The sequence below is a fragment of the Pimephales promelas genome, chromosome 13 (assembly GCF_988280905.1).
Source record: "Pimephales promelas chromosome 13, fPimPro1.hap1.1, whole genome shotgun sequence".
NCBI lineage: Eukaryota > Metazoa > Chordata > Actinopteri > Cypriniformes > Leuciscidae > Pimephales > Pimephales promelas.
The window spans coordinates 12,916,358-12,943,956 of NC_142781.1; the positions used below are offsets into that span (position 1 = coordinate 12,916,358).

A 27,599-nucleotide genomic window follows, 5' to 3' on the forward strand; every position below is an offset into this window, starting at 1 on the left:
TAGTGTTCAATGACTCGTTTAATTCAACAGTGGTTTTTTTCAATACAAAAAGAAACACATTGCAGTGCAGGTGAAGCAGAATTTAGCTGAACACACCAGTGTTCATTTGCCCTAATATACATCAGGCCTCTATATAAAGACCTCTCAACATCAACAGACATGACTTTTACTAAAAATCTTAATATCTACATTGTTTTTGCTGAGCAGATTTTTTTTGTTACTTTGCATCACTCTTCTAAATGAAGGTTTACTGTTGTTAGGGGATTGTGATTTGAGCTGGTTTAATTAACAGATGTCCCTCTATTAGGAACTGCAATGGTACCAGCAAACTGCAGTTTGTTCCCTTAATGGAAACAGACTTTGAAGGACATTTCAATCTTCTCTCCAATTGGACTGTATTACATACCATAATTAACAATCACCTCTTCATCAAACTTCATTGGGGCAGTTACAGTTTATCTGCAAAGTTTTTTTTTTTTTTACATATGGATGTGAGGCCTTCCAGCCCATAAATCAAATTCAATGATAAAGTGAAGGCCATTTCCTGTTCAGCATACAGTATATTCAACTTCATCTCCTAGTGCAATCCGTTGCAGAAAAGATTATCATCTTGGCTTGGTCCCAGTCCATTTCATCCAAGTGAACCGTAAGTCTGTTGATCAGATCAATACTGTGATCGTCATTCGTCACAGTCTGAAAACTGTCCGGTCAATAATGACTCAATTAGAAATCGTTTTGGTTTGTAAAATTTGACTGGTATGAAATAACTTTCTAAACCTTTTTTAGTTGGAGACATTTAAGTACATCTAAAGGCCCGTTCACCAAGCACGATAACTATGAAGATAACTATAAAGATAAAATTCAAAAAATCGTTCTCCATATTAAAAAATAACAGAGTTCACACCACAGCTATAACGATAAAGATATGAGGAACGATATCGTTGGGATCACTTTCAGAACGATTTTTTTTTTTCAGCTGTCCAACGATAAAACACTGACAACCAATCAGAATCCATTCTAATTTAAAGGTCTCGCGCATTTAAAATGGCAGATGACATGCAGAGAAGTTAATCGTCGAGGTACAAAAAAATCCTCCACTGGTTGACAAGGCAAACCCCCTTTTCAAGGATACGTTAAAAACGATAGATATATGGAAAGCAATCGGTCGTATCCTGGGCATAAATGGTGAGAAGTATTCACAATGAGATATTATGCATATTAGCATAGTGTTACAAAATAACCTCAGGTAGGCTATCCAGCGCTAGTTGACAATATTGTTGAAGTTGCAGTGAAAAAGCCGTTGTATATCCAGCCCGTTCTCATCCTTTAACGTCATATAGAAAGCTATATGCAAAAACGGCGCAGTACTACGCACATGGCACCCTTTATCGTTAATATAACACGCGAACCCAAGACGTTATAAATCCTTTAGCGTGAATATGACACGCACACCCTACCCCACACCTAAACTTAGCCCTCACAGCGCGTGTTATATTAACGATAACGGGTGCCATGTGCGTAGTATAGCGCCGTTTTGTCATATAGCGTTCTATATGACGTTAAAGGATGAGAATGCGTTGGTATATCCCATCATTGACTTCGTCATCTAAATCCACTGTTAGATATTACACTAGACTTGCTAGATTCACTGTTTAGATGCGCTTTCAACTCCTCTCGGCTTTTAAGGATATCGTGTACCCAAAAGCGCCTGTTTTTCTTTTGATATTTGTTTGTAACGTAAAGCAGCAGTCGTCCATTTTCGCTACTTTTGTGCTTAGAATGAAAAGACCGTTATCGGCCATTGGTGTGGACGCATATAGTTATCTTTATCGTTACCTTTTTAGTTATTGTGCTTGGTGTGAGCGGGCCTTTAGTCTCATTAACAATTTGCAGTCGTGTGAACAGAATTAAAGGAGAATTGATTAATTGTTAAAAAAAGAGTGTATTTGCTGTTCCTAAACTACAGTAGTAAACTATCTTCCCTTGAAAGACTATTGGTCAACTAGCAAGATCAGCACTAGCCAGCATCAGCAAACCTAGAGCAGGCAACTAATTCCAAATTACTTGGGATTGTTGGTCCATTCATATACTTCATTAAGGCTTTAAAACGCTCTTAACATATATAATAATAATGAGCAATAGGAAAGTTATTAGCGTAATTATGCATGAATACAATTTCTTTGTTTGGACAGTTGCCTTGTGCAAGCGGGCAGTAAATTTGTTTGCTGGTGTATGATGGTGGGATAAGAAGCCACAGCCACTTTCTCCCAGACAGCATGAAACAGTCACCATAGCAACCACCACCTTTTTATGCTGAGCTCATTAAAACCAAAGCTTTGACCTCTACCAAATTCAAGCTACACTTGTCATCCTCAACAAAGGGGACGGGATGATTCATCTGTATGAAATCATTTACTGGAACGCAGGTTTTAATTCAAATCATTGTGTGGAGGTGTGTTTCTTAAATGTTAAACTGGACCTTCCATAAACTAAAATTGATTTACGTGAGATTTACGTGAAGAGATTGTCTCCAAATTGATGTCTCCTAGGGTCAAAAAAATGAAATAATACATATAAAAAAAATAACCAATGTGTGAAAAAGAAAAAAAATATAAATGGCGTATTATCGGTTTCAGAACAAGGTTAAAATATTTCAATAATATACAGTATATTTAAAAAAAAAAAGGGTTTAGTTTCATGTTCTGGGCACTTACATTCTCCACTTCCTACTTTTACATTAAGTTATGGTTACTTTTCCAAATTAGGTTTGGGTATTCATTTCAACTTCCTTATCACTGCTCTAAAAAGGATGCTGGATGACTTCCAGAGAGTAGCGTTTGCCCTCTAGACATTTAAAGCTTAATAAAGCATTTCGTATCACACGCAAAAGCAAAAAAAGAAAACACACATACAAATGATTTGGCAAAATTCTGGCAGTATTAGTCACTCAGAAAAATAAAAACAGCAGATTTTCCTCACATTACGCTGTTTGGCATCAAACAATCTAGTCAAAAAAGTGTTTAACATGAAAATTACAAAATCATTTCTGGAGCTTCTATATACGGTTCTGAATAGAAAATAAACAACTAACACCGTGTACATTTTTTATTTCTGGAATGATTGCACACGATGTTCGTCTGATGAGGGCCCCGGCATCCTGTGTTTGGGGACGAATTTATCTCCAAAGTTCAGTTGGTTTCATTCTAGAGGTCAGAACGTAAAGGCATAAACAACGCCCACCACTATAATGTTCCCGATGGTGGCTGTGATGGCGATCCACAGCCATATGGCATCTCGGGACATGGACTGTTGCTCCTCCTGTTGGTTGTGAGCTGCCAGAGCGGCGGCGTGGACGCTAGCAGAGGAGTTGAAGAGAGAGTGATCCGTGCTGTAGTCATCGTGAGGCGATGAGTCCATGAAGGCTCCTGTCATCACAGGGATCTGATGATGGAGAAGAGATAAGGTAAGACGGATGACCACACAACCAAATGATTCAATCTTCTACATCGGTAACACTCTGATGTGCATCGTGGTCTGGCTTTATAGACGTCTTTCAAAACTTGGTAACAATTCGATTGTTTAGACATTTTGCTAACTAAAAGTAAATTTGCTACGACATGTCAACTAACTCCAGTTAGAGTAGTAGACTGTCTGCATTGATGCTCTCCAACAGACTATAAGTAACTACATGTCAACTTATCACACTAACCTTAACCCTAATGGGAGTTAGTTGACATGTTGCAACGTTAATTAGTTCAAAGAATGTTTAAAGTCTCACAAATGACTGCTAGCCACAATTACAGTTTCAGATACAATCAATAAGTGCACTTAGATGAGTTCATTCCTAGCCGAGCAGATTGATAAATGTTTAGACTAAACGTTTTACATTCCTTAAACATCTTTGACATGTTAATGTAAAATATTGCTTAATTGAGTAAACGTAATTAAACGAAAGGCCATTTTTACATTCATCTCAATAATGTACTGTATATAGACTGTAAAAAATCTTTTCAAGATTTGTTATCACAACATATTTTCTTTTGTCAAATCAACTTTAATAATTTATTTAGTTGAGATAACTTATTATTTTGAGTTTCAGATGGTTAAATTAATCTCCTTCATTGTATTAACTCACTTTTTCCAGTTCAATGAACTTAAAATTGTAAGGCAACCAGGTTACTTTTTTACTTTTTAAGTTAAACCATCAATATTTTTTTTACAGTGTACCCAGTTTGAGATTGGTCAGGTTTATTATTATCATTTTATGTTGAAAAATGTCTGCTTAATATTTCTGTGGAAACCACAGCACATTTTTTTTTCAGGATTTTTTTGTAAATATAACATATAAAATAACAGCATTTATTTATTTAATCATGTACCAGTGTTAGTATATTTGTAATGGATCTATACATTTTGGTTTTACTAGATTTATTGCAACAACAACAACAACAAAAATTACACAAACACCAAGCTTTTTATTGTACTTAACTAACTCAGAAAAGTGCAGAGTCATACCTTGGCTGCAGAATTACTGATGTAGCTGATAAAATATAAACTATTGCTGAATAGTTTAGTTTTATAACTATTGCTATATAAATTGAATGCAGTGTGAGTCGCTTTGATTAAACAGCATCTGTCAAATATACACTGTTTAGGAAGCAGGAGAAATGCTAAAGCCTTATCGGATTATTATTTATTTTTGAGGTGTCTAAATAATGTAACTAGACCTCTTTTTATGATCTGAATTCTGAAGTCTAACACAACAGGTACATTATTTTTATTCTCAGAAACAAACACAGATGTATCACAAAACAAATGTGTTACTTTCCATAAATCAAGATAATTGTTTTTTGTCTAACCTGTGGAGAGAAAACGATTCTCTTCACTCAGCGATAACAGCCTTCCCATTCACAGTCTGCAATCTGTCATTTGTTTGTGGTGTAGCAAAAAAAAGAACACAAAACAAATCTAAATAGTTACCCATTCATTTATTTGATTATAATGAAGACAGCTCCTAAGGATTTTGGTTGTTTGTTCAAAAGTTGAAATATGATGAATTATGTTATTTTAACTATTTTAATAACTATAAATTTCTTCATTTAGAAACTTGTTTTTATGAAATAGGACCAGAACACCTCATTAAAAATTAATCGTCTAGAATTTTATTGGATTAGTTTTATTGGAAGAAAGGCATTTTCTGAGATTTAATTGTCTTGTTTACTATTGACTTTTTTATTTATTTAAACATTCAAGGGAATAAGTAAGTTTAAGTACGTGTCTTTTTAACTCTTATGATCGTACATTGTAAACAATTAATGGACCCATTATCCACTGACAGATATTTGAATATTTTTTATTTATATAAATAGTTAAAAAAAAGGTTAATAATAAATCATTATCACAGCTCAACTAACAATAATAATTATTATTATTATTATTTTTTTTTAAATTGCGAGTGAGATTTTAAACCAACGGCTTTTCACATCAAATGCAAGAAATATACCTCTATACCAAACTATATCTCCCTATGTCTAACATGTTCCATCATCTCTCTGGGGCTTCTTCATAAAGACAAAAATAAAACGTGTTACAAATGAATTGCATTTTATATTTTACAAAACTTGACTATCTAATAGCCCTTGGCCTTCAAAATGCTCCCTTTTAGTCATTCACAAAGCAGAGCTGTCATTTCCACAACCTTCACAACAAATTGTCTAACAAGTTGCATGTTGATGATTAAAGCGAGAATGTGAATAAGAGCGAATAACAAATCTGGCTATTTCCAGAGAGGTGTCTGAGCTGGTTTAAGACTGATCAAAAGCTGCATGGGGCAGTAAAGAGTCTGAGAGCCTCCACTGATCCAAGATGAAAAGACGCTCACCACCAGGGTAAAAATATCTCAAAGAATCCAAAGATGGCCAATTTCTCTCCTCTCTATTCAGCCTGACATACACACCTGTCTGTGCTGGTTTGTGGGTGTGAACCCTTAAAAGCTGCACACTTCACAAACACACACACAGAGACGGATCCTTGTTGTGCTTCACTATGGCAACTGGTGACAGAAGAGAACAAGGAATGGTGGTGGCAGAGATGCTGTGAATGAAGAAGGATGACAAACTTAATGGTGTATGAGAGGCTACCAGTGAACCATCATGAGCTGAAAAAAAAAAACATAACTGAAGGCAACATTATGAATCATCCATCTTAGAGTATAATTGTTTATAATGTGTCATTTCACTCATGGCTGAACACTTTTTAAGCAGTATCACACACACACACAACAAATTCGCAAATAATATTGAAGATGTCTGTTTACATGCTGGTGTCGATCCAAGTTCTACAACATTTTTAAATTAAAATACGTATTTATTTTATATAAAATTAATAATTCAAAATTAAAATAGTTAGAATTATAGTATAATTCAATAATGCAGTATAGTCTGCCCGGCTTATATTAAGACCAGGGAAGCACAGCAGAATGTGAGGTTTTTATATTACTTAGGGTACATTTACACGACAATGTACTAAAAACAGAAAAAGGTTTTATATATATATATATATATATATATATATATATACACACACAGATGACAACGTTGTCAAAATGGTCCCTGTTCACATGGATCAACCAAAACTATTAAAAACACTGTATTATCATGCCAGGCCAGTAGTTGGCGATGTCACTTTGTAAAGAAACACTAGACGCCTACAGACTAAACACATAAGATACACTGTTTTCACAAATTCACGTTTGCTGTAATTTACAAATAGATGATATTGATAAGGGTATATATATTTTTTAAACTTGCAGTTTGAATACCTTTTTCAAAAGTTTGCATTTTCAGGACCCAAAAACTCCGTTGTCATGTACATGAACAGCCAAAACACGTAAAAAGTTTTCTCTTTTTCGTTGAAAACTGTGTCGTGTAAACTGCCCCTCAAAATTAGGCCTATTTTGAGGTGTTATGTTGCTGTATGACTCAGAGGAGAGTGATTGGCTGATTATTGAAGTCAGTGTAAAAGCAGAGGCAACTAGGCAGCAATCGATACAGCACTGCACCTGCTGTTCCTCACTGACAGAACAACTACATCAATCTTTGAGGAGAAAAACCTCTCGTCTTTTTGAAACATAAAAAAATTGACGTGCACATAAATAACAGTGCTAATAAATCAGAATGAGGACGTTCACTGGAATTCTAAATGGAACATTTTCAAAGTGCAGGGATTTTCCTTACACATTTCATTTCTTCATAACATTGTACAAAACAGGTAGCATTTGATTCAATGCATGCAATCAAAAGTGGATGTATAAATTCACATTATGTACTAATAAGCACCGACTAAAGGTACATAAAACATTCAAAAACCTGCCATTATTTACTATTTCATTTTTTTTGCATGATTTTTAATAAAATGAAAAGCTAGAGCTTTCAAAATGACAAAAAAAAAAGTTTTCTGAAGCTGTATGATAGATTTGTGTGAGAAATATATAAAGACTGATATACTGAGCTCTCATTTTGCATGTTCAACACAAGTAGGTGATTTGTGAACAAATCATTCATTTGAATTTAATATTTTCAATGAATCAATTGATCCAATGTACAAAACCAGCCAGAACGATTCGCTAATGAATACAAATCTAACTTAATGGTCAAATTTTTACCTTTAACTAAACATATTTAGATAGATATTTCGATATCTAAATATGTTTGATGAAAGGTAAATCTTCCAAAATCTCTGTGTAAACAATGTGTGACATAGACGCACGAGAGATCACTTCCGGCATAACGTTGGAAACGGTTCAGTTCGGTTCAGTTGGACATCTGATTCAGATCAGTTCAATAGCTGTTAACAAGAGGTAAAAACTATATAAATACTGTTAGTTTTCTCACACAAACCGCTCGTTTTGTGTCTTAAGCCATCAGCGTGTACTTACATTCACGAGTCATTAAATCATGTTTAATTTTGACTTCTCTGTGCATGCTCTTTGAGGTGGACCCCCTAAACCTGCATTATTTGACTGACAGACAACAACGGTTTGACCGAAAAATGTCAAAATTGAAAATACTGTGGAAACAAAGACACCTACATCTTGGATGCCCTTGAGGTAAGCTAAAACATATCAAAAATTAACTTCAAAGTGAAATATCCCTTTAATAGCTCATTGGAGGTGGATATTGTCCATGAATAACAACTACAGTGTAGCTTGAGTAGACTTCAAATATAGTGTGACTACTTTTATGATTTTATTTGGTTTTATTTATTGTTGGTTAAAACTAAAAGCTTTAATTCCCATGCCAGTCTTAAGAATTTAATATTTTTGGATTTGAAATATTAAAGACTTTAAAATAACTCTTGCAACAACAACAACCACCATTATTTTTAAAGCACTTTCAACACAATAAAATTGATCCAAAGTGCTGTACACAGTGCATAGCAGGTGTTATGATCCTCGATATTTTGTTGTGTGGGTTGTTGGTGTTCTGTGAACGTGTGCAGGGATTGGCGGCAGCTGGAGGACCCTGATTGGTGGATCTACAAATTCACGGCGTTTAAAAGGGCGGCGCTCAAGGAAGATGGGGAGCTCATTCTGGCATTTGGCCTTGTGGCGTGCAGAGCTCTGGATTCCTCCTCCCGTTGACAGATCCCAAAACCTTCGATTTTTATTGTTTATGTGGTGATGAGTTACTTTGACTTTTTTTAGTCTTTATGATTTAAGGAATGTAGGAGTGCCCTGCCATTTGATTTGACTTCCTTTGCAATCTGTTTATTTTCAGGGAGTTCGGGAAGTTATTTTGTTACTATTTTGTTGTATTTTTGGTTTACTCTCCGTTTAGGTAATTTAAGTATTGTTTTGTTTATAAGTTTCTTTTGTTTGTTATTTTGGCCTTGGGGCACCCTGAAGTCATTTTCCTTTAATTTATCATTTCTGTTTCCACTACACAAAAAAAAAAATAAATAAATTGTTTTTGTGGAACTTCGATTTTGTCTCTTTGGTGGTCTGTCGGCCGGGGCTGGTTTCCTTTTTAACATCATTTAAAAACTCCACGTCCAACCGTTCCGTATAATACGGGACATAACAGCAGGACTACACTATAAAAAAAATATATAAAATAAAGACAACAACAACAAATTACAGGTTTCCAAAAGCTATAAAGAATAAAAATGTGTTTTCAAAGTAGATTTAAAAATGTCCAAGGAAGGAGCAAACCTCACATGATACGGGAGAGCATTCCAAAGCTTGGGTCCAGCCACAGAAAAGGCCCGATCACTCTTAGATTTGTAGGGACATCGTGACACATTTAAAAGCAAGTGACTTGACGTTAGTAATGTGTGCTTATAGGGTCCACAGCGCATACACTCTGCTTATTAAACACAAAGGGACTCACAGCAGCATACAAACATGTCAAATATTTAAAATAAAAAGGATTACAATGTGAAAGATCATTATTGTGTACATAAAGATATGATGGATTCCGGCTTATCCTGTCCAGACTGATCTCATGAAGTAGCGTGTGTATGACACGCCAATTCGTATTTCCATTTTTGGCGCGCTATCAAGGCGCTATCATAATCGCTTTTCAGCTTGTTTATGAACGCCGTTGACTTAACGTTATTACTTTATATATAAATATATGACTTATCTCAACCCCGTCCCTAAACCTAACCGTCACGTAATGGCATTTATGAGTGTTCCCTTACCATCCTAGGGAAAAAAAAGGTCGCTCCCAAGATCTACACTTTGCTTCGTTCCGCGCGCACATTTGACGGCGTGTACAGACACACGGAATCACTCGGATGTTAATGGCGTAGACATACACGCATTCACGCGGATAGCTCAAAATGCGTAGAGATAACACGCTACTTGACCCGAAAGTGGCGTGTATGTTTACGCAAAAGTCATGATGTCATGTTGTCATGTCGATGGTCTGCTTGCGCACTTTTACCTCGAGCAGTTCTGTTTGCGGTCTGGAGAAGCGTTCGGTCTTTCCACAATCGAATTCCGTCATGTAAAGAATGCAATTGGCATTTAAAGGGAATGGGAAATGAGACTCGTAACGTATGTAAATCCCAAAACACACCCATTACTCATTAAGAGAATAGGGACAACACTTTTAGACCATGCGTCTGGCGTGCAGACCATTTTTCCCGTCGTTAAACAAGCAACAATGGATTCTGACACGCTCTAAGTGAACTTGCGCCCTGTGCTTTAGATCATGCGCTTAGATTGTTAAAATAGGGTCTTTTAGGTGTTTTTGCAGAGCAAAAGTTCATAGACCAAATAGTCTTATTTTGTAAAAGGAGAAAGGATTTGGAAAAGAAAAAGTCCACATTTCAATTTCTGCCACCAATTGATGCAGCATTGGAGCATGAACAGGAGATTCAAGCTGTTCCCTTTTTGAGGGAACTCAGGGAACACCTTCAGTGTGACTGCTTCTGAGGCACGTGTGAAACTAGTCCAATCCTGATTGGTGCTGTGTCACATTGTGAGGTGTGATGGCATAAGGCGGAAACTACAAAGGGAGGCCAGCAACACAGCGATGTCAGTTTTTGCTCTTTAGCAAGTACTCTGTGTTGAATTATCTGTCCTATTTGGTGTAATTTGTCCCGTAGGAACTTGCTCTGTCCTTCGGATGAGACATTAAACCGAGGTCTTGACTCTCCATGGTCATTAAAAATACCAAATTTGCCCCTTGGCCTCTGTCCATCGTGGCCTGTAATGGCTATCACTGTCTCCTCTCCACCAATGAGCAGGTGTGTGTGGTGGGTGTTCTGGCACAATATTGCTACCGTCGCATCATCCCGCTGGATGCTGCACATTGGTGGTGGTTGAGGAGATTCCCCCCTTCCATATGTGAAGTGCTCTGAAGTCCCAGAAAAAAAGCACAATATAAATGGAACAAATTATTATTATTATAGCTGAAAGAGAGTGTCTTCCTGTCCGCGATAAAACTTTTGGAGGTTACACATGAAATCTAGCATCACAAGAGAGGACCCACTGTCTGCTCTGGTTCCCCCTTAAGCCTCCTGCCCCATGGGGCCAGATTCCATGGTGCAGACTTAGCTGAGGCTTTGTCTGTGTGGCGAACAGGGTAGGGCCAAGGTGGAGCTACGCAAGAATAAAAGGAGGTGCGATGACAGTGAAGGATGACAGAGGACCAGACGGGGGGCTGAGGGGCTGCTGCTTTCACTTTAGTTTTGTGTTTATTTTATTATTTAAGTTGCCATGTATTTACTGGTTCCCACCTCCTTCTTCCCAGAGGTAACTAACCTGGTTACATGCTGAAACCCCGAAGATAGAAGGCACGCCCTTTCATAGACCAGTCGCTGCTGTGGGGAATCTGAGGTGCCATCGAGCATGGCTGAGCAGAGTCTGCCAAAATAAGCGCTCGAAGCAGTGGGCTGGAGTGAGTAGCCGCGTGGCTGCCGTTCGCCGGAGCCTGCTGCTGTCTGCCATGATGGAAAGACCAAGGAAGGGGGGACTCGCTGCCAGCTGCTCGAAGCCGGAGGAGCCTTCACCGTCCACCAGACAGCGGAGGAGTCAGAGTTCTGTCCACTGAGGGCTTTCTAGCGCAAACGCCAGGCATTGTGGAGGAGTTCACCCAGCTGGTGGAGGACCGTATTGTAGAAGGTCCTTTTTTCGCTCTCTCTTTCTCTGGTCTCTATCTCTCCTCATGCATCCGTCTCCTTTTTTTTGCCTTGTCTGTCCTTACCCCCGGGTGCTGCGGCTGCCATGACTGGCCCCCGCGCAGTCTCGTTAAGTTCACTCTTGCTGTTAGTTGGAGCCAGTTAACTGTATAGTGGCTTCAGTGCTGGAATTCCTTTAAGACTGTCACTCTGCCGGTCTTCCCCTGTACAAACTTAAAGTCTGCGTGATGACCTGTCTCATTCCACACACCACTAATGGTGGACCTCAGGAGGATTATTACCTGGTAATTGGATTCCTTTGTGGAATTATGAGGATGAGGCCTGCAGCTCAGGTTAGAGTCCCGACAGGAGGATCTATCCATGACTTAAGAAGAGCTGTCCCTGGTACTATTCAGACATTTGGCTTTTAGTTATATAGGTATTCATTCTACTCCTGTCAAATGTGTCGATGGACAAAGAGAAACTACATGTAATTTGTACAACTTCTCGGTGAGACTGACCAGTTGTTAGAATGCTTCGGACCCCTCAAGAGGGCTGCCCGGCTACCAAACTAACAATCAGCAGGTGGATTTTGGAGGCAATTTTGTTTGCCCTCGCCTCTACCATTAAGCCTATTCCACCGGATGGCATTAATGGCGTTAAGTTTGGCATTAAGTATTAATATGGCATTAAGTATGTGAACAAGACCTTTGTTGTAAGGTTTATAGACTGGACCTGCTGTCCACATCGGGGTCTCAAGTGCTCTTGGCCTGAGCTGTGCCTGAAGAGTTTCATACCAGGACAGTCATGTGTCAGTATGGTGTAGTGGCTATGTCGTTTCTCAAAGTGTCATTATACGACACAGCGTGAGTTCCCTTGAAAGGGAACGTATCGGGTTACTGTAACTCTTGTTTCTTGAAAAGGCAACAAAACACTGCGTCTCTTCGCCATACTTCCTCCATGCCTGGGAGAGACTTGCTTCAGCCTATCATAAGCTGATGTTACCGTGTCGCTGGTTCCCTTTGTAGCTTTCATGTTACGCCATATGTCACGGTGACCCCTAGTGGTCAGAACAGTGTAAATGCAACAAAAACCGGGGCCAAACATGCATGAAATCTTTTAAATGCAATTATCTAATAACCTAATAAGATTATCAAGTGTATGTGTTCTTTTATCAAGTGTCAGTCCCATCCCACTAGGTCCAAACGAATCTGGGAATCCGGACACACAGCTTGCATACAGTTGTTTCAATGCTTTAGGAGGGTTAGCTTTTAATAACAGTGACTGATGGATTTTATATATAAAAAATCTGAAATATGCAGGGAAAGAAATGCTACATGAACATTTGATATGAAGGCTTTCATACAATGCAACTGTCACATGAACTCAGTATCTTTTCACTGCAGAGGCAGTGGTTGAAATGAGTTGCCTGGAGCTCAATACCATTCAGAGAGCTGTATTAAGTCTTAATGAGTCCCATGCTTCCTGTAGCCTCTGCTCTGAGCTACAAAAAAATGAAGGATTCAATGGAAAACTGCTAAGAGCCCACAGGCTCACAATAGTGTAGGCACTCTGGACTGGAGCACCTAATAAGAAATAAGATAACAAACCCAAACAAATGCACACACACTTAAACCGCATATTTATAGATGGCCATAGCTTCTTTATTCAGTCTACTTTCTCACAAACTCACATGCACCAACAACAAAACATTCCTGTCCTGATATTCTGAATCTCAACTTTCACTCAACTTTTTTTTTTATCTCTACTCTAACATTCTCCAACCAAAACATTCTAATCACATGACTTTTTTTTAATTGAAATAATTCAATTTCATATTTAGAAGTTAAAAGATGTCACAGACAAAAGTGATAATCTTTTTTTTAATTTCTTTTTAATAATAATTACCTACCAGTAAACACATATCTCCATCATTCAAAGTGATGAATAAACAGTTATTCTGTATTTAAAACACTTTCAGTTTATAAGAACTACAACAGATGTTACCTGTTTCATGTATGTATTAATGTATTACAAATATGCTTCATATTAAGTTTTTCCAACCAAAATGGAGAAATTTTTTAGGCAATTCAAATAGGCCTACATAAATTTTCAATTAATGACTAAATCTCCATCGAGAAATCATTTTTCTATGGATATATGTGTGTGAATGCTTTTTTTTGATCTCACAATCATTCGTAATTGTTCAGTGCCTGAAGGACATAAGTATTCAAAGTTGGCACAGCTTACCCCACTCTCCCTTAATTTATTACAATATTATTATGATGTCAATGGATTGCTGTGTTATCACTGTGCCAAAGACAATGCGCTCCCGTACAGCAGGGCTCAAAGCAATTTTTCCCTCGTTCCATTTAAATGTCACACTTTTTAGACAAAATCCTCTTTTCTGTTCACAACCGCAAGTCTTTGTTCTTGTTTCCACTCTTAGAAAACCTCCTTCAGCAACTTCTTTATGAACTTCTGGTTTATTATGGTTGAGGTGCAGTCCACTGGCACTTTGGCCTTCAAGGCACCCACAAATTAAAGAATGCCAGAGAAAATAACGTGTACTCGGCTATAGCAGGAGACTAGCGTCCAGGAAAAAATTTGACAATATAAATCTGCAGAGCCAGAGGACAATGCCAGCTTTTTTCATAGTTTTGGATTCACTCAATATGGTGATATATCTTCTGCTGTGCTTTTGCCTGCCAGTCGCAATCAAGTTACATTCTAAATTGCACCTCTTCAACTTCTGGCAGTGTGAGATTTGATTAAGAGCGACAACCCATCACTACGAATGACTGATTGCCAAAGTGGTTTATTCTGGCAAAATACGGATTCAAATTTTGAATGAAAATTCAGAATGATGAAGCGTCTCCCTGGATGTGACCGGAAAGGACGTTTCCCTTAAGCGTATGAAAGGATACATCCATGGATATTCTCCACCAAGGGCATGACATTGGCTGTCTGTTAAACTAAATAAATTGGATAAAGAATTTCTGACCGAAAGTTCTGCTACTGATTGTGAAACTTTTGTATTTAGGTGATTTTCAGTGACAGATGGAACTTACTTTTATTAAAGCATTTGAGGCAGAAAAAACATATTCTGGCATGAGTAGCTAGTTTTTAATGCATTAAATGTCTGTAACCAACCCTTAAAATTATAATTTTGGATATCTTATGGCCCTTTTGCTGGTATCCAATTTTTAACATGACTTGACTTGATAATTCAAAGCAATTTCAGTTATAATATTATATTTAAAATGTTCCACACAACTCCTACATTATTTTTTTTAGTATTTTTTAAATGTATTTATTATATTGTATAATGATAAGAAAAGACTTTGAGCGACTGCAAAAGACCCGCAGCAAGACTGGGTGGCAACAAGCGCTGAGGTTTCAGCTTGCACAGTAAGGCACATGGTAAACACATGCCAGAACTCCAAAACTACACCGCTACTAACCCAAAAGCACAAGAAAATAGCACAAGAAAAAGTTTTGGGATAATGTTCTGTGTAGCGATGAAACAAAACTGGAACTTTACGGCCCTATGGATCAGTGGTATGTATGAAGGCAGAAGAATGAAGCATAAAGATCACTCTGTTAACAGTTAAGCATGGTGATGCTCAGTGATGCTCTGGGGCTGCTTTGCATCCTTTGGCACTGGAAACCTGCAGCGTGCAGAATGCAAGATGGATTCATTGAAGTATCAGAAACTCCTAAGAGAAAACGTTCAGTGAGGAAACTGAAGCTTGGGCGTCATTGGACCTTCCAACAGGACAATGGTCTCAAGCATACCTCAAATTCCTCCAAGGCTTGGTTGCAGAAGATGTCCAGGAAGATTCTACAGTGGCCATCAAAGTCACTTGACTTGAACCCCAGAAAATCTCTGGTGGGATGTAAAGAAGGCGGTTGCTGCAAACAAACCCAAGAACATGACTGAACTGGAGGCCATTGGTCATGAGGAATGGGTTAAGATTCCTCAGAAACGCTGCCAGAAGCTGGTGTCTGGTTATACATCTCATTTGCAGCAGGTCATAACAGCAAAAGGGTGTTCTACTAAGTACTAAAGATGCTTGCCATGAAGGGGTTGAATAATTATGAGACTGTAGAAGTCATTAAAAGTTGCATCTTCAGTTGATTTTGGAGAAACCACTTGACATATTTGTTCTACAACATTTGTCCTAGTTACTAAGTTGCACGTATTGTGAGTTACGATGATGACCTCCCTGTGTATTTATAAACCCTGTGTTTCAGTTGCTCTTTGTCTGTTCTCGTCATTACAATGTTGTTGCTCTGTTATCCGTGTTTTGTTTCTTGGATATTCTGAAGTTATTTTCCGTTTTTGCTGTTCTCGTCATTACATTGCTGTTGCTCTGTTATCCGTGTTTTGTTTCTTGGATGTTCTGAAGTTATTTTCCGTTTTTGCAACACCCCAGCATTATAGATTTAGTTAATGACCAATTTCAACCCCAATTATTTTTATTTTATTTAAAATGTAATGTTTATTATCAGAACGTAAAATCAAAGTTTAAACTAAATTTAGACATATATGTGTAGCATGATTAGTTATTATTTTCTGAGAGTTCAGTAAGCTTAAAGGAACACTCCGACTTTTTGGGACTTTAGCCTATTCACCTTACCCCCCAGAGTTAGATAAGTCCATACATACCTTTTTCATCTCCGTGCGTGCTATAAGTCTGTTTGACGCACCCACCGCTAGCCTAGCTTAGCACAAAGACTGGATGTGACTGGTTGCAGCTTTCATACTGATCCAAATGAGTGGCAAAATAACGCAAACGTTTTCCTATTTACATGTTGTGGTTTGTATAGTCACATAATGTACAAATAACAAAGTCAAATGAGACACAGACATCTTTTAACCGTATAAAACCTGGGAACTATTCTCTGAAGGCGAAGCACTGCTACTTTGACGGCGTAATAACCGCATCACCGGAGACAAGCCGTGGTGAGGAGCGGAGAGTTCGCTCGATGTTTGGGTAATAGAGTCAGCAATTTATAAATAGTAAAAGCGTAGTTTAGAGTCATGGGTTTTCGCTCTATTGTAAATAGCTGCGACTGTAAACAGGGGAGGTAACCATGTTTCACAGAATTCCAACTAAATATGCTGACTGGATGAAGAAATGGCTAACTTACTCTGGATATTTATCCAAACACACCTAAGATTATCAGGGGACATTACAGTATGTTTGCTCGGTACATTTCAATGAGGACGACTATTTTGAAAAAATGGAATTTGCCACACGGACCATAATGTGCTGAAGGATACGGCTATCCCATCGATAGCACAGACAGGACAAGTGGATCACCTGCAGCTGAGGTAAGTGATCCGTTATGTTTTTAGATGACCTACTGTAACAGTGCCTTTAGCCAGATCTAATGTAACGTTAGTGACACTATTATATGATTAGGGTATGAATATGTTTTTATCTTGATGCGGTGCGGACGCGCTTGGGGAAAATAAACGAGCGCGTTCACCGCGTTGAACTTGCACCCTGCGCGCGGCGCGCCTAGTAGCCTAAATTTGAAATAACCATGGAAATAACGAACTTGAGCGTGCAAAAGGGTACGATAGGCTGTGAGTTCATTGTGCAAAAACAATTTGTGCTATTACTTTCCCCTTATTCTATCCTATAGTAATGCAATACTGTATATTATATAGGCTAAATAGCCTACATTTGGTTCAGCTAATAAATTGCATTTAAAATATATTGATTCCTGTAATAATAATTATTTATTCATGTGATATTTCTAAATCTGGGTGCGTTTTTGGTTGGAAATCAATGAAACATGGTACTGTATTACCTGGTCTCCCCTGTTTATTGTCACAGCTCATACAATAAAGCAAACACCCGTGATAAACTATGCTTTTCTATCTAACGTTAGTAATTGCTGACTCTTTATTCCAACGCTGAGCGAAGCGAACTCTCTGCTCCTCGTCACGGTGCGTCTCAGGTGATTGTTATCACTCTGCCCAAGTAGCAGTGCTTCCCCTTCAGAAAATATAGTATTTATACGGTCAAAAGATGTCTGTGTCTCATATGGCCTTGATATTTGCACACTCTGTGACTATACAAACCACAACATGTAAATAGGAAAACGTTTGCGTTATTTTGTCACTCATTTGGATTAGTATGAAAGCTGCAACCAGTCACATCCAGTCTTTGTGCTAAGCTAGGCTAGCGGTGGGTGCGTCAAACAGACTTCTAGCACGCACGGGGATGAAAAAGGTATGTATGGACTTATCTAACTCTGGGGGGTAAGGTGAATAGGCTAAAGTCCCAAAAAGTCGGAGTGTTCCTTTAAGGTTGTAAGGTTCAGAGAGAAAATGGTGGGCATTGATTTGACATTTTAATTCTGTTTCAAGACAGAGCTTGCTGTTTTTCCTACTCTATTACTCTTCTGTCTCAGCCTATAAATGATACAGAATGAAGGAGTGTAATTTAGCCTTACTCTACTGTATTGGCATATGCTAAAAGCTGTTTTACATTAAGCCAATGTCTATCTAAATCTAAGCCAATGCTTGTGCTCTCAAACCAAAGCTCTTCTTTCACACAATAACAATTACTCTTCATCCTCCAGAGAAAGGGCTGCAAAAATGGAAAAGAGTTAAAGCAATTTGCAGAGGCTTTGCAGTGATCTCATATTCAGCCACTCCTGAAAGGAAAAGGAAGCTTTTAAATTATGTAAATGAATGAAACTTAAGAGAACATTGGCTAGAAATGAGCGTTAAAGAGAACAGCCCAGCGATATAAAGAGAAATAGGTGATATGAATATATTCCAAGTAATAGGCTATTCATACCCACTGTAATAATCCATTAACTCAAAAAAGGGAAACAAGAATATAGTTGTTGAAGGCAGAATGAAGTGTGACCACTTGACTTTCTATCAATTTAAGCAGTTAGACTAGGAAATTAAAGGAGACCAAGAACAAAAAAAAAAAAAGAACCCCAGTCCTTCAGCTCTACCAAGATAGCACGCATTGATGTTGAATAATGAGTTTCTGCATTGTAGAAATGAAATCTTATCAGAGTCTGATAGCCCTCATGCCATGAGGAGATAAAAGCCATACCACAAGTGGCTGTTACACACTGCATGAAGATATACAGTGAGAAAAACAGAGATAAAGGTGTCATTAGACAAAGCTTTGTAATGCTATTCATTAGGAATCACAAAATTATCAAACATTAAAAGCCTACTTTCCTAAGGTTTGAACACAAAGTATGATTCATAATTCTCATTGTGAGATATCTGTGGAAATTTTAAATTTATATATATATATATATATATATATATATATATATTGTACTTAACTGAATATCACACTTTAATTATATTTGTATGAATTACTTATTTTCCAAATTAATCAAAGTAATTATTCCTTTGAATAGAAAATAATTAGTAAGAATAGAAGATAGCATTTAATACACAACAATGTTTGCGAGCAGACTAAGAGATAGCCACATGAAATGGTTTGCTCTTTTCAACATTTTAATATTTTAGTTTTAGTTTCATTAATGATTAAGTGTAAACATTATTGACATCATTACAGCCTTATGTTTCTCCTTTCATTCTCCTCGTTTTATTAACTTTATTTGTCTCTTAAAGTTTATACATATATCAGCACTCTATTTTTTAGAGTATAAAAGGGCTTTTATACATGAGAATATTCAACTGGGTGTCCATTGCATCAAATGAGTATATGAGACCATGCCAATCCCCCAAAATTACCAATTACCAATTGGTGTTAGTAATATTTTAACCTTTTGACCTCACATAAAATGTTGTATATCCAGCACACATCAGTTAAATACATTAGGTTTCCCCATCTGTGATTGAACCACATGCATTCATAAATGTGACGCCTTACATAAGAGTATCACCACATGTCGGAGAACTGCTCACGAAATACAAGAGAGGCAGATGGGAGGAAAAACACCTTATGTGAACCATTAGCTTGTGCCTCTGAGAGAAGAAATCCTCTGGCTAGAGCAAATGAGTCAGTGTGCAATGAAGTCCACAGTATTATCTACATTGAAGTGCCATTTCCATTCACAGCAGCTTCCGGCCCCCCTCCCACTCCCTTTAATGTCCTTATGGGCCCACACTTACCCATCCAGGCATCACTGTCCTCAGGGTAACAGGGATATGCGGGGAATGACACTCGGGTCTCAGAGGAGGAGATTTGAGATTGGAGATGTGGCGTTTGTTCAGCTGGCTGAAACGTACGAGAACTCTCTCATCAGCAGTTTGCAAATTTGTCTTGGCTCACAATTTTAGTGTCACAGACACTAAAATTTGTTAAATAACCTGAATTAACCTTAATTAAAAGATTATAACTTCCAGCCAGACTGATCTCATGAAGTAGCGTGTGTATGACACGCCAATTCGTATTTCCATTTTTGGCGTGCTATCAACACGCATAATCGCTTTTCAGCGTGTTTATGAACGCCGTTGACTTAACGTTATTACTGTATAAATATATGCCTTACCTCAACCCTGTCCCTAAACCTAACCGTCACTGGGGTTAATGGCATTTATGACTATTCCCTTACCATCCTAGGAAAGAAAAACATAGCTCGCCAGATGTAGATGTACATTTTGCTTTGTTTTGCTCGGACATTTGACGGCGTGTACAGACACGCGGAATGACGCGGACGTTAATGGCGTAGACATACACGCGGATAACTCAAAATGCGTCGAGAAAGCACGCCACTTGACTCGAAATTGGCGTGTATGTTTACGCAAAAGTCATGATGTCATGTTGCTTCCAGCATTGAGCAGTAGCTTCACCTCAAACAGCCAATTTACATTTCTCAGTGGTGAGGAAGCAGATTCTTTGTTTATAAAAGCATGTAGCTTTTCAGTAGCAAATCTTTTTAATTGTTATTGATTAAGTAGCAAGGAAGCATTGACCCAAGCTTTTTGTTTTGTTTTCGCTAACAATATACAACATACCATATGAAAATATATTCTGTCAGCTTCTTAGAATCACAACTCAAGTGAAGCCCGATTCATGGATGAATCAATGTTTTGAGTCAGCTCTATTTAAAGAACTGATTAACAAATCGGTCTGAATCTTTCAGATAGCTCAGTCACACACTGAATCAATTGGAGTGCTTTCTCACTCCATTAAACACAGACATGAAATTTTATTAGGTTCAACACCAGAAGCTAGTAAAACAGTAGTAGTACCAAAAGGTGTCATGGCATTTCCATGGATTTGACATGGTATTCTTTAAAGTACGCTGGAGTACCATCTAAATATCATTGTACATGAATGGGGGTGGCACAGTGGGTCAACTCACAGCAACAAGGTCCCCAATTCAAAACCCGGCTGAGAGTTTCTGTTTGAGTTTGCTTTTTCTCTGTGTGCCAGTGTGGTTTTCCTCCATGCTCTGGTTTCCCCCACAGTCCAAAGACATGCAGGTTAGGTAGATTTGATATGTGTGGGAATGTGAATGTCAGGAAGGGCATCCGAAGTAAAACCTATCCCAAATCAAATATGTGTGTGAAGCGGACCCTGCAAATTAGTGGGAATAAGGCTAGGAAGATGGATGGATGGATAATGATACATGAATATGGTAATAATTTAGTACCAAGAAATCTAAAGCTTGGCCGAACCCTAAAGCTTCCAGCACATGGGCGACGGGTGAACCACCAATATTTGATGTAGCAAGTGAAATATTAACTTGGTCATTTGCGGTGTCGGTGCGGTTCAGGAATCAATAGGAAGAGGAAGACTGCGGGTCCAATAGCCAAGACAATTTCGACGCAATTCAGAACCTACTGATAGGCACCTGATTTCAAACGGTCCTGTGATTATTTGTGTTCATGCTCTTCAGTCTAAATAACGTTTCTAATTGCAACACTGAGCACAGCGTTTCCACTTAATCGATTGATTCAGTAATTAAGAGCAGACTGATCTCTTGAAATGGCGTATGTATGACACACCAATTCGTATTTCCATTTTTGGTGTGCTATCAACACTTTATTTGACTATACGTTACATTACTGTATATAAATATATGACCTACCCCAACCCCGTCCCCTACCCTTCTATCCTAGGAAAGGAAAATCAATATGTATTTATACCCTAGGTTCTCCCTCATTCTCCGTTTTTTTCTCATCAATGTTAAGTTGTGTTTGTATTAGTTTCCTGTTTGATCTGCAGAGTGTTGTCATTAAATACATTTATACTTAATCACCTTCGTCTTACTGCGAGTACGGAACCAACACATGGCAGAAGAACGAACCAAACTCAAAATAGACTTCCCGGTCATCCAGCTGTTATGCCTCAAGCAGGAGCAGCAATCCCTCGAGAGACCCATACCACTGGATTTCTAGATCTGGCGTGCCTCACCAACTTCCTGGACCGATCGCTGTGCATCTTGTCAATGTAAGCCTTAATGCAGAAACGAAGGCGCGCCTGTGAAGGAGTGGGTCCTTTGGGGAATTTTCCATCTGCCATTGCCCAGCTGCAAGGTAGATGAACCTGAGCCCATCACAGACAGAGGAATTCAGCCTGCCGCAGGGAATGAGACTGGGCCGATGAAAAGGGCAGAGCTTGACCATGCCTCAGAGCCGAAGCCTCGACAATCTTCTGACCAGGTGTGTGAGCCGGCAACACTGTGCGCCCTAGTAGGAGTCCTCGTTAAGTATGATTTAATGGAGTGGAGCCCCGCCCACACTCCCGCCACAACACAAAGGATGGAATGTGTCTGGACTATTTATTTTGTTGTTTTAATGAAGACTGTGTTAAATAGGATTATTCTCTACCTCTACCACTGCTGATCCTACCTAGCCCTGAATCTCAAGTCTGCCAGCTGGTCCCTCCAGTACTAGTTCTTCTGTGTCTCTAGTGGTTCCATACAGCAATTGTTCTCCAGTACTTCCAGTATGTCCTCCCAGCCTCCCTCTCCTGCCTCCTCTTCAGATCTCGGTCAGTAACGCTACACAGTCACTTCTGTCTCTCGTCAACCTCTCTGTTCCTTCTCCACCATCCCTCTGTAGTGTGGGGCCAGTATAACAGCACCGCCTGGATCCCATGGTTCAGCCTCCAGCCACTGATCCAGTCACTCCACCTCGGCCCATTGTCCAGACTCCTTCGCCCTGGCTTCTCCATCCCTCTGCTCCACCTGGGACCATCGGCCTTGTGGCTCTACCGGGATCCCTTGACCCCCCCGGCTCTACCTCGGTCAGACGTTGCCTTGTCTACACTACGGTCTTATGAGCCATCTGCTATGCGCCTTCCCTCCAGCTCCACCTCGGACTCCCCGTACCCTGGTTTAACCTCGGGGGGTCGTCACCACGGCTTCGTTCCCCTGAAGCCTGTGTTATTGTGCCTGTCCATTGCCTCTATGTCTGCGCTCCAGGCTCATTCTCCACCAGCTCAATCTCTGTCTGTTGTCCCCACCCCATGGACTGACTACATTGCCCTGGACTGTGTGATTTTTTTCCATGGCCTCCTTCAGACCCCTCTTCCTGCCTCCTCAGTTAGACTATTTACGGCATGAGCACATGCCTTTTCAGGAGGGGCATACTGTACTGTATGCTGTGTTCAGTGTTCCCTGTGACCTATTTTTGCTGTCTGTTTAATTAGTCATTATTTTCACCTGCCACTTCATCAATTATCTCATTAGTTCCTTTTGTTTGCTCTATATATTTATACCCTGGGTTCTCCCTCATTCTCGGTTTGTTCTCGTCAACATTGCTAGCATGAATTAGGATGTTGCTAGCATGTTTTAGCACATTTCTGGATTGCTAACATGTTGAGCACATTGCTAGCATTAATTAACACATTGCTAGCATAATTTAGCATATTACTAACATAAATAATTTGATCATTATGATTACAGCATGCCCATGGTCAGTGAAAACAACAGTTATGCTAAGTTTGGCTACCTAGTAAATGGATGGATGGATGGATGGGTATATCTCTAAGTAAAATTTGCCTGATGGTCTACTGTAGATGCATTTTTTAAGAGAAATAACTCAAAATAATAAAGTGAATACTATTTACATAAATAATAGGCGATTAGGCTAATGATATATTGAGCATTCCCACTAACACACAAACACAGAAAAAATATGTATATTTCAAAGATGACTACATTTACTAAAAGGTATCATGGGACAAGTGAAAAAGCCAAAGCATGTGTTATCACTGTACAGTATTACTAGTACATAGTTGTCCCAAAGGAGAACTGCCCACAAACGTGTAGCATGCATTAGGGATTCAGTGACTGTCAGAGAGTATACAGAAAGACCCAAGGCTAAACCTCGGCAAAGCATTCACAGAAATAAGACACAAAGTAAAGAATCAAAGAAGCAGTCATGAGCCAATGGGTAAATAGAGGAAGCCACTATGCATGTGGTGAGGTTCAAAGGCTGATGAAAAGGTGCACAGGCAGAATGAGTTTTTTTTTTTTTTTTCATTTGCTGGAAACAAAAGATGCAGATGACATTGAAACCATTCAATGTGGACTGTAGAAAATAGAACAAACAAACACTTGGAGTGTGTTGAGGCCAAGAATGTATTTGGAGGCAGATGGTGTATGTATGCAATTTCCAGATGGGACTAACTGGACTGTGATAACTAGCCAAACTTTTACTTGAAGCCACAAAGACTAAGTATTCTGCTCATGACATTTTCTACACTGGTACTATGAATAAATTGTAAAACCAAGAAACACACCAACAGGGCACATTGAGGGCACGAGTAAAACAGGATTTTATGTTAGTGACACCCAAGATTAATATCCCATCTAAAGGGCTCGAGGGAAATGCCAAATACTCATATAACCAAAAGTTATCAAACAATATAGAGCTAAATGAATAAGCCACTTTCTCTTTAATATCTGCCTTTGATGAACGCAGGGAAGGAGGTGCTGAAAAGCAGGACAGATGTTGAAAAGACTTCAAGCTCGTTACTGGAAGTCAACAGGGCTTTTTTTTCAAATTCCTAACTGTTAGCACATGATTGATTAGATTTAGAACACTCTACGTATTCAGCAACATAGTGCTGCACACAGGAGACCCAACTTGCAATTGAGTTTAGTTCACGAAGTGCTAATATGTTCGACTTTATACCTCAAAATCTTAGGTGAAAGAATGAATGTGAACCATTTGTGAAAGCCTGATTTGAACATGTTTTGAAATTAGTTTTTCCCTGCATTATTAGTACAATACTCTATGTATAAGTTGTATAACTTTTAGTAACATCACTAATAAAGTTTAGCTTGTTCCCCCCAACAAATGTGCTCCACCGTTCTACACCATCTGAGCAAAATTAAGCGATTTAATTAAAGGCAGAGATCCAACATTGTCTGAGATAAATGAGGCAAGTTGGAGAATTAGTGGAAATCTCGCTAGCAATCAGGGCCATTATAAGAAACCATGGCCATCTTTTATCACCTGTCAAAACACATAAAGCCAAATATAAATTTGCATCAAGGGCACAAATGTGGGATGAAACCAAACTGAAAAATCATGTAGCATTGAACTGCCGAATATTCAGATTTGGCCCAACTCTAAGACTCTCCAATGAGAGGCATTATAACATATTTGAAACCAAGACCTCAATCCAGTTCATACAGTCACATGGTCGGTTCTGAAAAAGACCAGACTTGGCATCAGAAATTAGTCAAACCAAATCTTACTATCAGACGTGACTATATGAGGGCCATGTCTATTCTTGGTGATAGCACTGTTCTGGCAGGCTAATTTTGACCCTAGCATGGCTCAAAGTTAGTCTCAGCCATTAATATTAAAGCTTCTGCCTCTAGGCTGTCAAGAGAAATGACACTGAGAGAAGACACAAAACTAATGGAGACATCACTCTTTGATGCCCTGCAACCTATCTCTGTCTGGCCTTTGATCAAATCCATATACTGCACAAACTACACCTAAAGTTATTTCCATAGCCCATCCAAGAGGGAAAGGGTTGTTTAGTTGCACTCCTGGCTGATGTTGCAATGATGTTCACTTCGCTTGGATACATCCTTTAAAATGACTCTGCCAGTGCAATTTTCTGATGTCGCTCCAAGCAAATAACGTTTCGCTTGTTTGCCTACGAGAAAGTCTTCATCCAAAATAAGCACTGTGTGTGATCACAGAGGATTGGCTTATAAAAGACTTTTTTTTACATCAAACTCCAGTGAAATGGCTGCCATGGGGGAGTTTTCTTTTAACTAACTTTCCTCTGCTGCAGTGTTTTAAAAGACTTTATACTTTTGCCTTTAGATATTTTTTTCCAGCCAGGTTAATCAAACACAAGGAAATGAACATGACCATAAAGCTTGAGCACTGCTGTTCTCTCCTATTAGCCTTTCACTAATAATTGCTTTACAGCTCATTACAAAACCTGCAGTTGTTCCTATCAATTCCTAATTTTATTGTTCTCTGAATCATGTACACTGCACATTCTCACGGTCTAATAAATGCAATAATCTTGAATCAAATTTATTAAAATTGCATTTATAATGTACATGTTTAGGACTTATTTCATTTCAATATATTGCTTCTTGTTTTACAGTGAGCGATGAAGCAATTAACCCAGAATAATTTTATAATTACATTTACTGTATGCTGTTGGATTATGCTTTTATTTAATTAGACACACACTCACATCTATCTATCATCTGTATGTCTGCCAGTCTTTTCTTATGTATGTCTGCGTATCTTTTCTTATGTATGTCTGCGTATCAGTAAGATCGCACTCACTGTTTACTAAATGGCAACTAGATAATTTGATTTTTTTTTGTGTGTGTGTGTGGAATTGTTCAGTAAAACTAATGGTTTCTGATTGCAACAGTGACAATAAGTGCACCTGGCTTTTTTTTAGGAAAATATTCTTTAAGTAACAGCTGTCAAATGGATACAGGTTGAGTTTTTAAAGTGCGTCAATGAATATTTGGCTTGTCATGATCTCCACAAGTTGCAGAAAGCAATGATTTATATACCCAGCATGATTTGATAATGTTACAATAAGCTTCATGTGAAAAAAGAAAATGTGACATTTTTGTGGAAAGCAGTTCAAACACTAAGTATCACAAAATGTGTCTTATTATTAACAAATACATAGTCATAACTTCTCTTTGTTTTACATTTCCTGGAAATCCTAAAACTTAAAAGAGTTTTAGACCCCACAGTATATGGGCTACAGTACAAATTGAATTCTCGTTTTGCTGATTTAATAAGCTGAAGTTTGTATTGAGTTCCACATAAACTTCAAGTTGACTTTACTGTGAATCTTTCTGATGGCTCGAGACGAAAGCGTGAAATGTCTTACCTGCGCGGCCATAAATGACAGATCCATGATGATTTGCTTATCAGGAGAATAACTAAAGCTTCAGGAAGGTCAGGTAAGCTCGCTTTCTGTGTCGTCTGTCCACTGAGGTAACCTATTTACTTCCGAATAACATCGTCGAGGTACAGCCTCCAGGTACATGAATCCTGAACATCTGATGTGCGTCTGCGATCATTTTAGAGACGGATCAACAGCGAGACGAGAATGAGACGGAGCAGAGGAGAAGAAACAAGAAAAGAGAGAGAGATAGAGAGAGAGAGAGAGAGAGAGAGAGAGAGAGAGAGAGAGAGAGAGAGAGAGAGAGAGAGAGAGAGAGAGAGAGACCTTCGTATTCATGTTTATGTGATTGTGACGCCAAGCGAACGTCTCGAAATATTTTAGACAAAGCTTTTGTAGATGCGCCACATGTATGAGCTGAGCTCGAAATATTTAATAAAAGCTCCCTCAAAGCTAATTATGTTCGATTTATCTTCACCAAAAATTTGATTATGATTTATTTCTACAGCCTTAAATGGTAGGCTAATCAACCAAAAACGTTAATTTTACTTATGGATTTTCTAACAGTGAAGAAATCAGCTAGTAATCTATTTAACGGAAAAGATAAAGGTAAAAGCCTATCATAATGGTTTGCTCAGGCAC

General features: G+C 38.6%; 1 protein-coding gene and 1 long non-coding RNA gene across 2 annotated transcripts; one reads left to right on the top strand and one right to left on the bottom strand.

The window, feature by feature from the left end:
- LOC120494157 (uncharacterized protein C14orf132) lies at positions 1 to 27,203 on the bottom strand. The gene is made up of 2 exons (XM_039693329.2): positions 26,943 to 27,203; positions 1 to 3,441 (listed from the first exon to the last, which is right to left on the bottom strand). The coding sequence occupies exons 1-2, from the start codon at positions 26,967 to 26,969 to the stop codon at positions 3,211 to 3,213; spliced, it is 258 nt and encodes an 85-aa protein (XP_039549263.1). The 5' UTR covers positions 26,970 to 27,203; the 3' UTR covers positions 1 to 3,210.
- Positions 3,374 to 9,162, top strand: LOC148976829 (uncharacterized). The gene is made up of 3 exons (XR_016145998.1): positions 3,374 to 3,463; positions 7,993 to 8,107; positions 8,500 to 9,162. It is a non-coding gene; the product is annotated as an uncharacterized LOC148976829 (long non-coding RNA).
- Positions 27,204 to 27,599: the final 396 nt, after the last annotated feature.

What these genes read in the sequence shown, in the direction of transcription:
- LOC120494157 (XM_039693329.2), bottom strand. Translation starts at nt 26,969, where the DNA reads ATGGATCTGTCATTTATGGCCGCGCAG. An exon ending in TGTCATTTATGGCCGCGCAG is followed by an intron (nt 3,442 to 26,942) that starts GTAAGACATTTC and finishes CTCCATCATCAG; the next exon opens with ATCCCTGTGATGACAGGAGC.